General features: G+C 34.9%; 1 protein-coding gene and 1 pseudogene across 1 annotated transcript; both read left to right on the forward strand.

The window, feature by feature from the left end:
* The first annotated feature begins 1,100 nt into the window (after positions 1–1,100).
* On the forward strand, positions 1,101–8,018 carry LOC120209926 (annotated as a pseudogene).
* Positions 8,019–11,403: 3,385 nt separating this feature from the next.
* LOC120209930 lies at positions 11,404–12,139 on the forward strand. Its single transcript, XM_039208808.1, has one exon. It carries the CDS (start codon positions 11,423–11,425, stop codon positions 12,137–12,139), a length of 717 nt encoding a protein of 238 aa, XP_039064739.1. The 5' UTR covers positions 11,404–11,422.
* The last annotated feature ends 768 nt before the right edge of the window (positions 12,140–12,907 follow it).

The raw sequence follows: 12,907 nt of genomic DNA on the forward strand, positions 1-12,907 counted from the left end.
AAACTTTAAAGAGAGGAAAATTTATCAAATTTAATGAGGTCAAAACATATCTTTTAATATAAAATACAAATAAAATATTTAAAATATATACAAATCTAAAAATTTTAAGGGATAATCGTCGTTACATGTCCATTCTAAGTTCACCCTTATCAATATCATCATTAATTTTTAATAACATATGACTAAAATAAAATCAAAATATAACATTAAACATGATTTATAAAAAGACATAATAACACAACTATCACATTCGTTTGCACAAATGGTTACTTTACCCTTATTATTATTATTATTTTAATTTCACCTCCTAAAATTTTAATTTTTAGTCAAAATAAACACTGATGAAAAATGTTCACAATTAACACATATTATTAATATAACATTTTTATATATGATCAAATAATGATACGATATGTATCATGTCACCAAAAACATTATATGTATCACATTACCTTAAACAGTGACGTAACATGTATGCTATCATCTAAAGTGATGATTTGATACGTGACATATCATAAAAATAAGGATATAACATATATCATGTCATTTGTAATAATGTTATGACACATGTTACATTAGTGATTAATTATATATAAAAATACCACGTTAACAATATATATTAAAAATTAGTTAATTAATAATTTTCATCAAACATGATCTGTTTTGATAAAAATAAATTATTAAAGGTAAAATAATCTAAAAAATAGAAATAAGTGACTATTTATATAAATATTAGGAGAATTATATCATTATACCTTAAAAATAGATTAAATGAATGACTAAACGTGCAAGTTATCTTAGGTGGAATTGAATCGATGAGGGAAGACCAACACGAAAATAGAAACGGGGATTTGGTGCAAAGACAAGGCCCCACACCCCGTTGTGTAGTACAACCTGTACAGTTTCAGCAAGTACAAAAAGCGGGGCTAACGGTAAATTCACAAAAACAGCAGGGACAAATTGGGTAGTCTAATGGAAGCCATTCAGCCAGCCAACCCGAACTTTGTAGTTGAAAAATTGCTGTCTTCACCATCTCCCTCGGAAATCTCTCCAAACACACTCATAAATCTTTTACACCTTTTTATTTTTATTATATCTATATAAATACACACGCACTTCCTTGTATTTCCCTCTAATTTTCTCTGTATCTTCCGGTTTTTCTATTTGCTCCATTCTCTCCTTTCTTCTCTACCCTAATGTCGCCGAGTACGACGGACCTGCAGCTGACGTCGCAGGCGGACGGCGGCAGGAGATCGTCTTATCCCTCGCCGGTACTCTCTGACGATCCCGTTGACATGGAGGAAGGTACGCGGCTTTTAGATTCGTACGATAAAGGAGATTATAAGCCGGCTAGTGTGGATGAAGGTAGTATGAGGGGAATTCAGGTCACTGTAACGGGTATGACGTGTTCAGCCTGCTCCAATTCCGTGGAGGGTGCTTTGAAGAGCATCAATGGGGTTTTTAGAGCATCCGTGGCTTTGTTGCAGAACCGTGCGGATGTTGTTTTTGATCCTAATTTGGTTAAGGTTGCGGTCCTTACCTTACCTTACGTTTCGTTTCCTTTTTCTCTTCCTTTTAACTGAGTTTTTTGGGTTTACTTAATTAGATAGATTTAGTTTATTTTATTTTTATTTCATGGTTGGATTTAAATTTTGACTTTAGATTATGCTCCTGGTTCCTTTAATTAGTGAATATTAGCTTCATTAATGTGCTTCAGTTGATTTAATGTATAATCTTATTTCCTCACTTTCGCTCTGGTATAGTGTTGTTTGTTCTTTGGCTTCGAGCTTTTCCGAGTTCTAATTTTCTTAAGCTCTGCTGATTAATTATATGTATAAGTATTGCTTTTAAGTCTGATTTTACTTGGTCTTATCCATGATTATAGCAAATTCTTCGAGAGAATGACAGCAATGTCTGACTTTAAGTCGATGTTTCATCATTATTGCACATCGATTTGCAGTGTGTAAATTGTTAGTTTCTCTATTTTATTGAACCGAAAAAGACCTGATGAACGTTGATGTTTGATCTCTTCACTCTCAAACAGCATCTATGGTATTTGTTTTTTATCCAGTGTTGTAATCATATTACCATTTTTCTAAACCTTGGTTTTTAATATCGTAAGGGTCAAATGGAAGGCAGAAGATCTCTGGAGCCTAGGCGCAAGGTGTCAGTCAAAGGGGCTCGCTCTGTTTGTATTATATATAAATATAACGAATTATTTTAATTTTAAAATAAATTAATGAAATCTCTTATTATTTTATTTAAAAATTATGTAAATTTTGATTTAGTTAATATTTTATATTTTTTCTTATTATAAATAATAAATTATAATGATTTGTTTTTAAAGTTACTTATAAGTATGAGTATATTAATAAAAGTTAAAAAATATTAGTGTAAACAAATTTGTTTTGAAATAAAAAAATTGGGAAAGTGTTGATAGGGTGTTGTCCACACAAATTAAACACCCAAATTAACAAAGAATAAAAACAGTAGGAGACACTTAGGGTGAGGGGAGTCCGAGACAGACGGGGTGGTACTATCCTATTTATGTTTTAATTATATATTTATTATTAGTTTATTTATAGACTATCTTTATTATATTAGAATTTAACAATAATAAAATAAAAAAAAGATCAGGTAGTGACATTATTCTATTTAGCCGCGACGGTCGATAAAGACGGTCGATAAAGAACAAAATCACAGGAGAAAAGAGACATGCAATAGAAAAAAGATATTAAAAATTATGTTTGATGATTGTATTGTATATTTTTTTAAATTGAGTTTTTTTAATATTAAAATATAATAATTTATTAAAATAATAATCTAAAAACGAAAAGCGTAAAGGCGCTGCCCGAGGCGCCTTTTAAAACCAAGTTCTAAACTAATAGTGGCTCTAGATTAAATTCATTGCTATTGTGCCTTAACCGATGGTGTCTCTTTTCGGTTCCCTTTATATATATACCTCTATCTATTTAATTGATCATGCTTTCTTTACTTCTTCATGGGGAATTAGTTTTGCGTCAGTCTACATGCTTTTTTTCTCTGTTTTGCTTTGAATATGTGGAGGAGAAAATTTGTTCTTATGTTTCACCTATTTTCTTCCATGAGGTAAATGTGTTTGGCTGAATGCAACTTTCCAATAGCTTTTTCTTTTATTAATTTATTATTTATTAATTTTTTTTTTGGGGGGGGGGAACCGGAAACTGCTGAACTATTTTCTTCTTCTTGGGTGGTGGTTGGGTTTTTACTGTAGTCTAAAGCCTGAAACTTGAAACTCTTACTTATCTAGGGTTATATTCACGTTCTTGAGTCAAATGTATTACTTCGAAATGGAGCTTTTGTGAATCAAATGATCTCGAATACCTCCTTGAATTCAGGATGAAGACATAAAGAATGCCATTGAAGACGCAGGGTTTGAGGCTGAGATTCTACCTGAACCCAGCAATGTTGGAACGAAGCCACGAGGAATGCTTGTAGGGCAATTACAATTGGAGGGATGACTGTGCAGCTTGTGTCAACTCCGTTGAAGGCATTTTGAAGATCTTCCTGGTGTTAGAAGGGCCGTTGTTGCCTAGCCACTTCGTTAGGGGAGTGAATATGATCCCCAGTAATTAGTAAAGATAATATAGTCAATGCAATTGAAGATGCGGGTTTTGAAGCCTCACTTGTACGAGTAGTGAGCAGGATAAAATCATACTTGGGGTTTCTGTATTAATGAGCTAGATGTACAGCTTCTGGAAGGCATACTTAGCAGCTTGAACGGGGTTCGGCAATTTTGTTTTGACAGAACTTCTGGAGAACTTGAAGTTCTTTTTGATCTGAAGTTGTCAGTTCAAGATCCTTGGTTGGTGGAATTGAAGGAGGAAGTAAAGGAGATGTACAGCTTCTGGAAGGCATACTTAGCAGCTTGAAGGGGTTCGGCAATTTTGTTTTGACAGAACTTCTGGAGAACTTGAAGTTCTTTTTGATCCTGAAGTTGTCAGTTCAAGATCCTTGGTTGGTGGAATTGAAGGAGGAAGTAAAGGGATGTTCAACTGCATGTTATGAACCCATATGCAAGAATGACTTCTAAAGATGCGGAAGAGACCACAATTATGTTCCAGCTCTTACTTCCGGTTTGTTTCTTAGTGTGAGTCTTTTTTTCTCTTCTTACTAGTGGTCCAGTTTTGGAAATATGTTGGAGCATTTATTTTCTTCTTGAATATAGGATCTGTGTTTGAAACCATTTAACATTTTTACATTGAAAGCATATTATGCCTCTTATGGCCTCCAAACCTTAGCATTTTTCTGGGATCTTGCCACGCCAAATGTTGTCTATGTAGTGCAATGCATGTTGAAAATTATTAATTGGTTCTCCCTCCATTGTATTTGATGTGAACTTATTGTTGGCATGTTTTGTACAGATTCCTGTCTTTCTAATTACTATGGAGATGTGGACCTTTCTTAATGAGTGATTGGTGAAATGGGCATTAGTTAGTGTGGTTCAATTTGTTGGGAAGCGTTTTACATTGCAGCTGGCAGGGCTCTTCGAAATGGTTCAACTAACAGGATGTTTGGTTGCACTGGGCACTTCAGCTTCTTATTTCTACTCTGTTGGTGCACTTCTTTATGGTGCAGTAACTGGGTTTTGGTCACCAACATACTTCGAAACAAGTTCCATGCTGATAACATTTGTGTTATTGGGTAAGTATTTGGAATGTCTGCGAAAGGGAAAAATCAGATGCTATCAAGAAGCTAGTAGAACTTGCACAGCTACAGCACTGTGGTGGTTAAAGACAATGGTATGGTTTTCTTAATCTATACTTTATTTTGGTAAATTGTTTGAAGTGTATCTAGGACTTTACTTTTGTTATTCGTGCCATCAGGTCTTATTCAGATATTGATTGTATTATACGGTCTTAAATGGGATCAAATATATAGCCAAAATTGAATTGAAGGACTGATGCTTTCTATTTATCCTTTATGCAGTTGGAAACCTTATTGGAGAAGGGAAATCGATGCGTTAATTCAGAATGGTGATACATTAAAAGTTCTTCCTGGTGCAAAGCTTCCTGCTGATGGTATTGTTGTATGGGGTTCAAGTTATGTAAACGAGAGCATGGTAACTGGTGAATCTGTACCTGTCAAAAGAGATTGATTCACCAGTTATTGGAGGAACAATTAATTTACATGGCCTCTTCACATAAAGGCCACAAAAATGGTTTCTGAAGCAGTTTGAGCCAGATAATTAGGTTGGTTGAGACAGCACAGATGTCCAAAGCTCCTATCCAGAAATTTGCTGATTTGTAAGTTTCTTTTATGGAACTTCGGTTTTTTTGGGTGTCCTGAAGAAAGACAATGCATGTTTACCTGGCTCTAGAACAATTATTTTAAAATCTTCTGAATTTCATGGTTGATTTGATAGTAATATTTGAAAATCTATCCTAAAGTAATTCTTTTTTTGATAGAATATGAAATTGAAAGAATTAGCATTTTAGCAGTGTGGGGAGATATTGGAAGAGAAGTGGGAGAACTTTTGTTGTAGGAGAAACTGGTAAAAGTAGCTGCAGTTAACTACTAGTTTCTTCTTTTTGGAGTACTAATTTTCATATTTCAATTATTGCCTATAAATTTTTTAAGCAGTTTCTATCAAAAAATATCAAATGGTTTTTGTTAAGTTTGGAATGGCTGGGACGAAGTTCAATGCAAAAATACTGGAGGTTCCCTTATTGCATGAACCACCCTTAGACTTACTTTTTTACTATTTTTCATAATAAACATTTATGTTGAGCATTGTCGCATCTATGAGGTCATACTTTAAATTGGTGGAAGATCCTTTTTACAGGAATTTTGTTGTCTTGCTTGTGTGTGTGTTTAGTGCTTAATACTATGTTTTGCGGCTTGCAGGTAGCAAGTGTCTTGTTCCTACCGTTGTTACATGTCCTTGATCACATGGTTGGATGGTAAGATCTGAAGAGCTTATTTCGTTATATATATATATATAAATAAAACGTGTGACCTCAATCTAATATTGGGTACTTTTGTTGATTGATTGCAGGTATGTTGGTGGAGTTGCTGGAGCCTACCCAGAGCAGTGGCTACCAGAAAATGGCAATTACTTTGTTTTCGCCCTAATGTTTTCGATATCTGTGGTGGTAATTGCATGTCCTTGTGCTCTTGGCTTGGCTACTCCAACCGCTGTCATGGTTGTACAGGGTTGCAGCTAATAATGGTGTGTGATAAAGGGAGGAGATGTGCTGGAAAGAGCTCAGAAGGTCAAGTATGTTATTTGACAAGACTGGAACTTTAACACAAGGAAAAGCTAAGGTCACAACTGCAAAAGTTTTCTCAGAGATGGATCGTGGACAATTCCTTACGCTGGTGGCTTCTGCAGAGGTAATTTCTAACAGCCTGACTAGTTTCAAAATAAGATTTCATCGTGTGTGTTTCTTGAGCGTCCAGCTTTCAAGTCCCACAAAGAGGATTTAACAACAAAAAGAAAAAAAAATCTATAATAGACTACATTGAATGGCAGAGTAGTTGTGCCTCTTCGGTTCTTTGATGAAAATTTGCTAACTGAAGATGCCCAAAACAGCAGCGAAGAATCATCTGTTCCTTATGCATTTCTACTGTCACTGAATTTCCTTTCTTCTTCTCATTCCTTAGGCTAGCAGTGAACACCCATTGGCCAAAGCAATAGTCGAATGCACGCCACTTCCATTTCTTTGATGAAAATTCACTAACTGAAGATGCCCAAAGCAGCAGCAAAGAATCCTCTGTTTCTGCATGGCTTCTTGATGTTGCAGAGTTCTCTGCCGTGCCAGGAAGAGGAATTCGATGTTTTATTGACGGAAAACGAGTACTTGTGAGTGCCTGGCCATAACTATTTATAAATTCTGAGGCTTGGGAAGTTGTCTTTATTACTCTGATCAAACATGGTATTTGTGAATAGATTGGTAACAGGAAGCTGCTTACGGAAAGTGGAGTTAGCATTTCTACCCATGTAGAAAAATTTGTAGTTGATTTGGAAGAGAGTGCCAGGACAGGCATACTTGTAGCCTATGACAGTAACGTGATCGGAGTTTTGGGAGTAGCCGATCCATTGAAGAGAGAAGCGGCTGTGGTCGTAGAAGGCCTGGGGAAATTGGGTGTCATACCTGTCATGGTTACCGGGGATAATTGGAGGACAGCTCGGGCTGTTGCTAGAGAGGTTTGTATGCTTACATGCTATGCATTGCATTGTTTTTATGGGTTTTTTTTTTAAATACTCCCTTTCAAACCAGTAATTAGATCGTATGAGAGTTTATGCAGACTGTAGATTGAACAAAAAGTATTTTTATTATGGACAGGTGGGCATTCATGATGTTAGAGCAGAGGTAATGCCAGCGGGAAAAGCGGACGTGGTACGATCATTCCAGAAAGACGGAAGCATTGTTGCAATGGTTGGTGATGGGATCAATGATTCTCCTGCTCTAGCAGCTGCAGATGTTGGTATGGCAATTGGTGCAGGGACTGATATTGCCATCGAAGCCGCGGACTATGTTTTGATGAGAAATAACTTGGAAGATGTGATAACGGCCATCGATATCTCAAGGAAAACATTTAGGCGTATAAGGTTGAACTACGTTTTCGCAATGGCGTACAATGTGGTTGCAATTCCGATTGCTGCTGGGGTATTCTATCCCTCATTGGGGATTATGTTGCCACCGTGGGCAGCCGGAGCGTGTATGGCTCTTTCTTCTGTTAGCGTGGTGTGCTCGTCTTTACTTCTTCGGAGATATAAAAAGCCGAGACTTACCACTATACTAGAAATAACCGTAGAGTAGAAAGAAAGAAAGAAGATTTGAACAAGTAATTGTGTCCCGACAACTTCCTTTAATAGGAAGAAAAGTGAGAGTGCGAGTTGAACATAAATTTGTCAATTTTGTGGAGTTTGTTTTGTTCCCATCCTTTAGTCGTAGGGAATTGAGGGTGCAAGTTTAACACCCCATTTAATGTAAATGTACTTGTATATCATACGGTCATCGTTGCGTTGTTTCCCTTTTCTTCCTCTATGCGACTGAATTAAGATTGTAAACCAATTGAGTCTAGTTTTACTCTTGATTTAAAAAGTTTAAAATTGAACTCGATTCGATTAAAAAATTTGTCACGTTAAGATTGTCAAATTTAACTCGAATTTGAAATAAAAAATTGAAGATTGATTAAAGTTCGAAAAAATTTATCATATTTAGTTCTATTAAAGCTTAAATTTGAGTTAGGTTTAGGTTTAAACTCGAGCCCGATCATGAACTTTAAGTACATTGAAATCTTATACTATATTTTTGAGTTTGTAACGAGTTTTTCGTGCTGAGAATTAAGTAGCTCGTTTTGATTCGTTAAGAATTCGATTAGGATTTATTTAAATTAGTGTTGATTGAACTTTAACGAAATCAAATTCGAAGAATTTACAATCGTATTCCGTCTCATTTACAACGTAGGCTGAACGGTGCAGTAAAACATATTGTTTTGTAGCACCTTGCAACTGTGGCAGGGCCAGGATCGGGATGAATGACTCCGTATGGGTTTTTGCTTCTTAGAACTTCAAAAAATATAGAAACTGAAACACCATGCTTATAATCTTTTTTCCAGACACGCAACGGTTGAAAGAAAATCTGGATAATTAACGGAGTCTTTAAAGTTTCTCTGATTTCATCGACATAACAAAATTAATTAAATTTGAATTCATCAATGTAATTGATGTCTCTTCTGTTGATGTAGAAAAGGTCAGATAAAAAATAGAAAGTTATTTTTCTTCTTGTCAACTTCAACAACTATTTTTTTTATGCAATTTGTCAATTTAAATTCATTGTCATCAAAAGTCATTGAAATCGAAAATTTCTATGAATATGCATTAATGACGAGGAGTTTATCTAGATACAAAGGCTTATTTAAATAATTTTATTTAACAAATTGAATTGCACTAATAAAATTGGAGGAATCAAAATTATAACGAGCTAAAGAGATACGAAGAGAAAGAAACTTCCAAATATCAAAACAATCCAGTAACCTTCATAAAACTCTTTGTCTCTGTCGAACGTGACGTTTTACGATGTAATAAAGGAGCGGTGAGCGAGCCAAATAATTTGACAGATTGTTTCGCTACACAATTCTAATTATATCGGTAAACGACCATTTACAAAAGAGGACATCTGACAATACGCGTCTACCAACAAGCCAATCATAAAACAAATACCGTGAGCATTTTTGTGGAAGCACCTACACAACTGCAGAAGTAGGTGAAAAACTTACAGAAAAACATAAGGAACGTGCCACAAGAACAGAGAAAAAGCGCGTCACAAGAACATATATTCTTATTTAAAAGGAAAAAAAACAAAGACATAATATGAAAAAGAACAAGAAAAAAATAATCGCAAACGGTCGGCAATCAATATTAATACTGGTGTCATTGCGGCTAAATAAAAGAAAGAGAAGAAAAATAGATTAGAGTAGAAAAGTGCTTATTTAAAAAACATATTGTATTGTGAAATTTTTTAAATATATAATCCTATATAATTTATATAATAAAAGACAATTCTTTAATAATATAAGTATTATAGTATGAAACATTGAAAAATATGTTAAATTGTTTAATTAAAAAATATGTAAAATTATAAGTATTAAGATTATCTTTTATACATTATCAATAAAAAAGTTTTACACAAATATAAGTAAAATCAAGCCAAGTGAATACGATCCTTGGATCAATGTTGATCATTAATATTTCTTTTTCATGATGATGCTATATTATTTATTCCATGTGAGAGTGAGACCATTTATGATGTTGGTCAAAATCAAAGAATATAGTAATAGTCCTTTTCACATTGTGAAACTTCCCCATTGTTTCCTCTTCGGAGAACCAATGCATTTGGCTTAACAATCAGTAAAGCCAAAATTGAAAATAATAATAAAGCAAAGAAAACGGTGCCGAAGAGGAAATTCATCCAAACTATTTTTTTTTTTACCGATGCCTTGTAAATCGGTAAAAGTATTGAAATTGTAATTGAAAATTTATTTTCTAAAAAATATTGAAAATGTTATTATATTTATAAAACATTCCAAAAATCCCAAATCCTAACCTTAATCCGTTGTCGCCGTCCTCTCCGACCACGACCACCGCCGCCGATGTAGTCCTTGCCATCATCCAAGTTATTTGTTGCCATAGTTGTTGCCGATTCACCATTGGAATCGCATGGGATCATGATTTTCATCCTAGGGTTCGCGGGATTTAAAACGTAGATTTATCATCGATCGGTCACGATTTCACAGGGGTTTTAGTTGTCGGGGGGAGGGGAGGTCGAGTGGAACTTCTTCAATGGCAAAGTGCGGCGGTCGGCGTGGGTTTAGGGGTATAAATGAAGTTTTTTAAAGTTTAGGGGTTATTTCAAAATTTATGCATTTTCTTTTTTAAAAAGTATATAATTTTATTTTTTCAATTTTATATAAAAAAAATTTAAAATTACCAGATCATGACATGTGTCATTTAACGGGGAAAACTAACGCCGTTGACGGCCCGAACACTTAAAATGCTAACGTTTGAAACATTAGACACCCGGATAGACAAAAAATGTAGACACCTACTTGGAACAAAAAGTATAACTTGGGCATTAAGCCAAAATAAAAATTCAAACTTAAGCAACCAACAAAGCCGCGTTTATAATGTCATAATTAATGATTCGGTGTAAGTTGAAATTAAGAATTAGGGTTTAAACCTTGTGTAATTTATCTACTCTTTGGTGAAGTATGGCTGTTTGGGTTTGGTGAATATTAATATGATTCTGATTCAAAATAACAAAATTTTGTTATTTCAAGTACAGCAGAAGCAAATTTTACCATATCGAATAAGTATAAGAATTGTTACATACAAAATTCTATTCTCTATTTTCTATTTCTATTTATAGGGATAGGAAATCTTGTTCACCAAGAAAACAATCGTAGAAAGAATTCTACTCCAATTATATTTCTTTTCTTGACGAGCATAAAAAGAGGTAAAAGAATTGTAGATTCAAACAGATTATACTTCTTCGTCCGCTTCTACTAATAGCACATATGCAACTTAATGCAGAAGAAAAGGAGAACATCAGCGGAGATTAATGTAAAACCTATATTTAAACTCATTTTGTTTTCGAGGAATAGGTTGACCAAGAAGCAAAGACCCACCCAAAGGCAAAATGTCTAAACTTAAACCAAAACGCATGGGATATGATGATGACACATTTGATATTAACACACGAGGTTTCCAGGAAGATCATATGCTTGGGATCAAGCCATTTAATCTTCCGTGCAGGCAGGTCAAAAGTATACCTTTTACTTTGACCACAGATTGTCACTATTTAACCATGTTGAAGCTAAGGTTGTTTCCTTTCTATAACCAAAGCATAAAAAAAAGAGCAACCAAAATTACTCAATGAACACCTCTGGGGGAACCTCCATTGGATGGATGCAATTCTATGAGCAGACGAGTGCCGATGAAGTGTCGGCACCGTCTCCTGGATTCTCCGATGCCACTGCGGTAACGGCAAGTATCGTCTCTTCCTCGAAGCCGATAAGGCTGCGGCCAAGAGTTTCGAAGAGAAAACCGACCACCCTTCTCAATGCCGACGCCAGCAATTTTCGAGCCCTGGTGCAACAGTTTACAGGTTGCCCAGCAACGCACGTTTCAGCCAACAGGAGATGCCCGATTAACTTGAATTTCGCTCTCGGTAAGGAACACAATGTAAGCGGCACTGCAACTTGCGTAATGCCAGCCGCTGGCAACCACTATTATTATAAAAAAGTCATCGAGAGAACGCATCTCAGCAACAGCAGCAAACGTTTGGGAATGTTGGACAAGATGCCTTGTTTAGCTACTCTAGCAGTGGAGCTAATGCAGAGCGGATCCTGGACGAATTTGAGTTGGATGATATTTCTTTACAGGCTTTTAATAGGGACGCCCCTTACTCCAATGAATATGCAAATGATGGAAATTACTTCTTGTAAGGATGGATGTCGATTCATATATCACTTGGTTTCATTGTTTGTGCGTCTGAATTTGATTAGGAATATGGAAAATATGTCTTTATTCATGTGCTATATCTTTCCCGTCAACGGTTTTATCTGCCCTTATTCAATGCATATGGTATAATAATACTTGCTTCGGCATTGGTAAAGGCAGACAAGGCTTACTTAATTATGTTATTACGATGACGGATTCATAAATAATTTGTAGAATAAATATGTACGTATATTAATAAACATAAGTTCTTTACGATGGACGGAATTAACAAAATAATTAACTATACATACCAACTTTACACATTTACGAATATCATATTAAATCATCGAAGTAATCTCAAAATTTTTATTATGAAAATACAATATACAAAATATGAAAACTATAAAATTACAAAAGTGAAGCTCTTTTATTTAAAAACCAAAATATATAAATAAATTATTTATAACAAACTCAAACAAAAATCACAACTTTTACATATCTATTTCAGTTCTCATCACTATATTTCAGTACTTTCACTTAGACTCCTCTGATAATATCGTTGTCCTATCATGATCCTCTAAATCTGTAACATGCAAATGGAGAAATCCGTGTTGCGGAAGACGGCTATCGGATAGAGCAAAATCGCAACTGATAATTTGAGAAAATAAAAATGAAGATAAAAAGAGACACAAAATTTACGTGGAAAACCCCTAAATAAAATAGGGTAAAAACCACGGGCAACGGTAGAAGAATTTCACTATGAGAAAATAGGAATTACAACCTCTCTCGATCTACCAAGGAGAAAAACAATGATAATTCTCTCTCAATAAAAAGGAGAAAACAACTCTCAAGAAACTCTCTAAATTCTCTCTAGTATTGGAAGAAAGCTAGAATGCTTTGGGATGGTTTTGAAGCTAA

Source organism: Hibiscus syriacus, unplaced genomic scaffold (genome assembly GCF_006381635.1).
Source record: "Hibiscus syriacus cultivar Baekdansim isolate YM2019G1 unplaced genomic scaffold, ASM638163v2 tig00020895_pilon, whole genome shotgun sequence".
NCBI classification, from domain to species: Eukaryota; Viridiplantae; Streptophyta; class Magnoliopsida; order Malvales; family Malvaceae; genus Hibiscus; species Hibiscus syriacus.

Bases quoted from the DNA above. Each gene is read 5' to 3' on its own strand.
- LOC120209930 (XM_039208808.1), top strand. From the start codon at position 11,423: ATGAACACCTCTGGGGGAACCTCCATTGGATGGATGCAATTCTATGAG.